Raw genomic sequence first — 369 nt, 5'->3', positions numbered from 1 at the left:
TGACGGCCCCCCACCCCCGCTCCGGTCACTCCACTCAGCAGAACGACGCCCCTCCCTCAGGCAGCCGCCCCCGAGCCGACCTCCTCCAGGCCCTTTCACCCCAACACCCCACACCTCCAGGGCCCCGGGCAGCGCTGTGTGAGGACAGCAGCCAGAGGACCTGCGCGAGGACGTAGTCAAGTCCCCGGCCTTCCCTGCAAAGAGCGCTGTAGCGGGAGTGAAGCCTGGCCCGAGTCCCCTCAGCACCTCCCACCCCCCACCCCCCTCATTCTCCCGGGTCTCGGGCACACGGGGCCCCTGAAGTCCCCCCACAGCCTGGCTGCTGACCCTCAGAGCCTGACCCCCCCCCTCCCACGGCTCCTGCTGTGC

General features: G+C 71.0%; 1 protein-coding gene across 1 annotated transcript in view; it reads right to left on the bottom strand.

Moving 5' to 3' along the window:
• The window catches only part of CACNA1B (calcium voltage-gated channel subunit alpha1 B), a gene marked incomplete at its 3' end in the record, with an annotated part of 199,377 nt that overhangs the window by 79,388 nt on the left and 119,620 nt on the right, over window positions 1–369 (bottom strand). Inside the window, exon 13 of the mRNA XM_015572355.1 lies at window positions 115–194. Within this exon, the coding sequence (XP_015427841.1) occupies window positions 115–194 (80 nt within the window). The remainder of the gene's footprint in view (window positions 1–114; window positions 195–369) is intronic.

The sequence above is a fragment of the Myotis davidii genome, unplaced genomic scaffold, assembly GCF_000327345.1.
Source record: "Myotis davidii unplaced genomic scaffold, ASM32734v1 scaffold609, whole genome shotgun sequence".
Taxonomy (NCBI): domain Eukaryota; kingdom Metazoa; phylum Chordata; class Mammalia; order Chiroptera; family Vespertilionidae; genus Myotis; species Myotis davidii.
The sequence above is the reverse complement of the archived record's forward strand: the minus strand, read 5'-3'. Positions and strand labels throughout refer to the sequence as shown.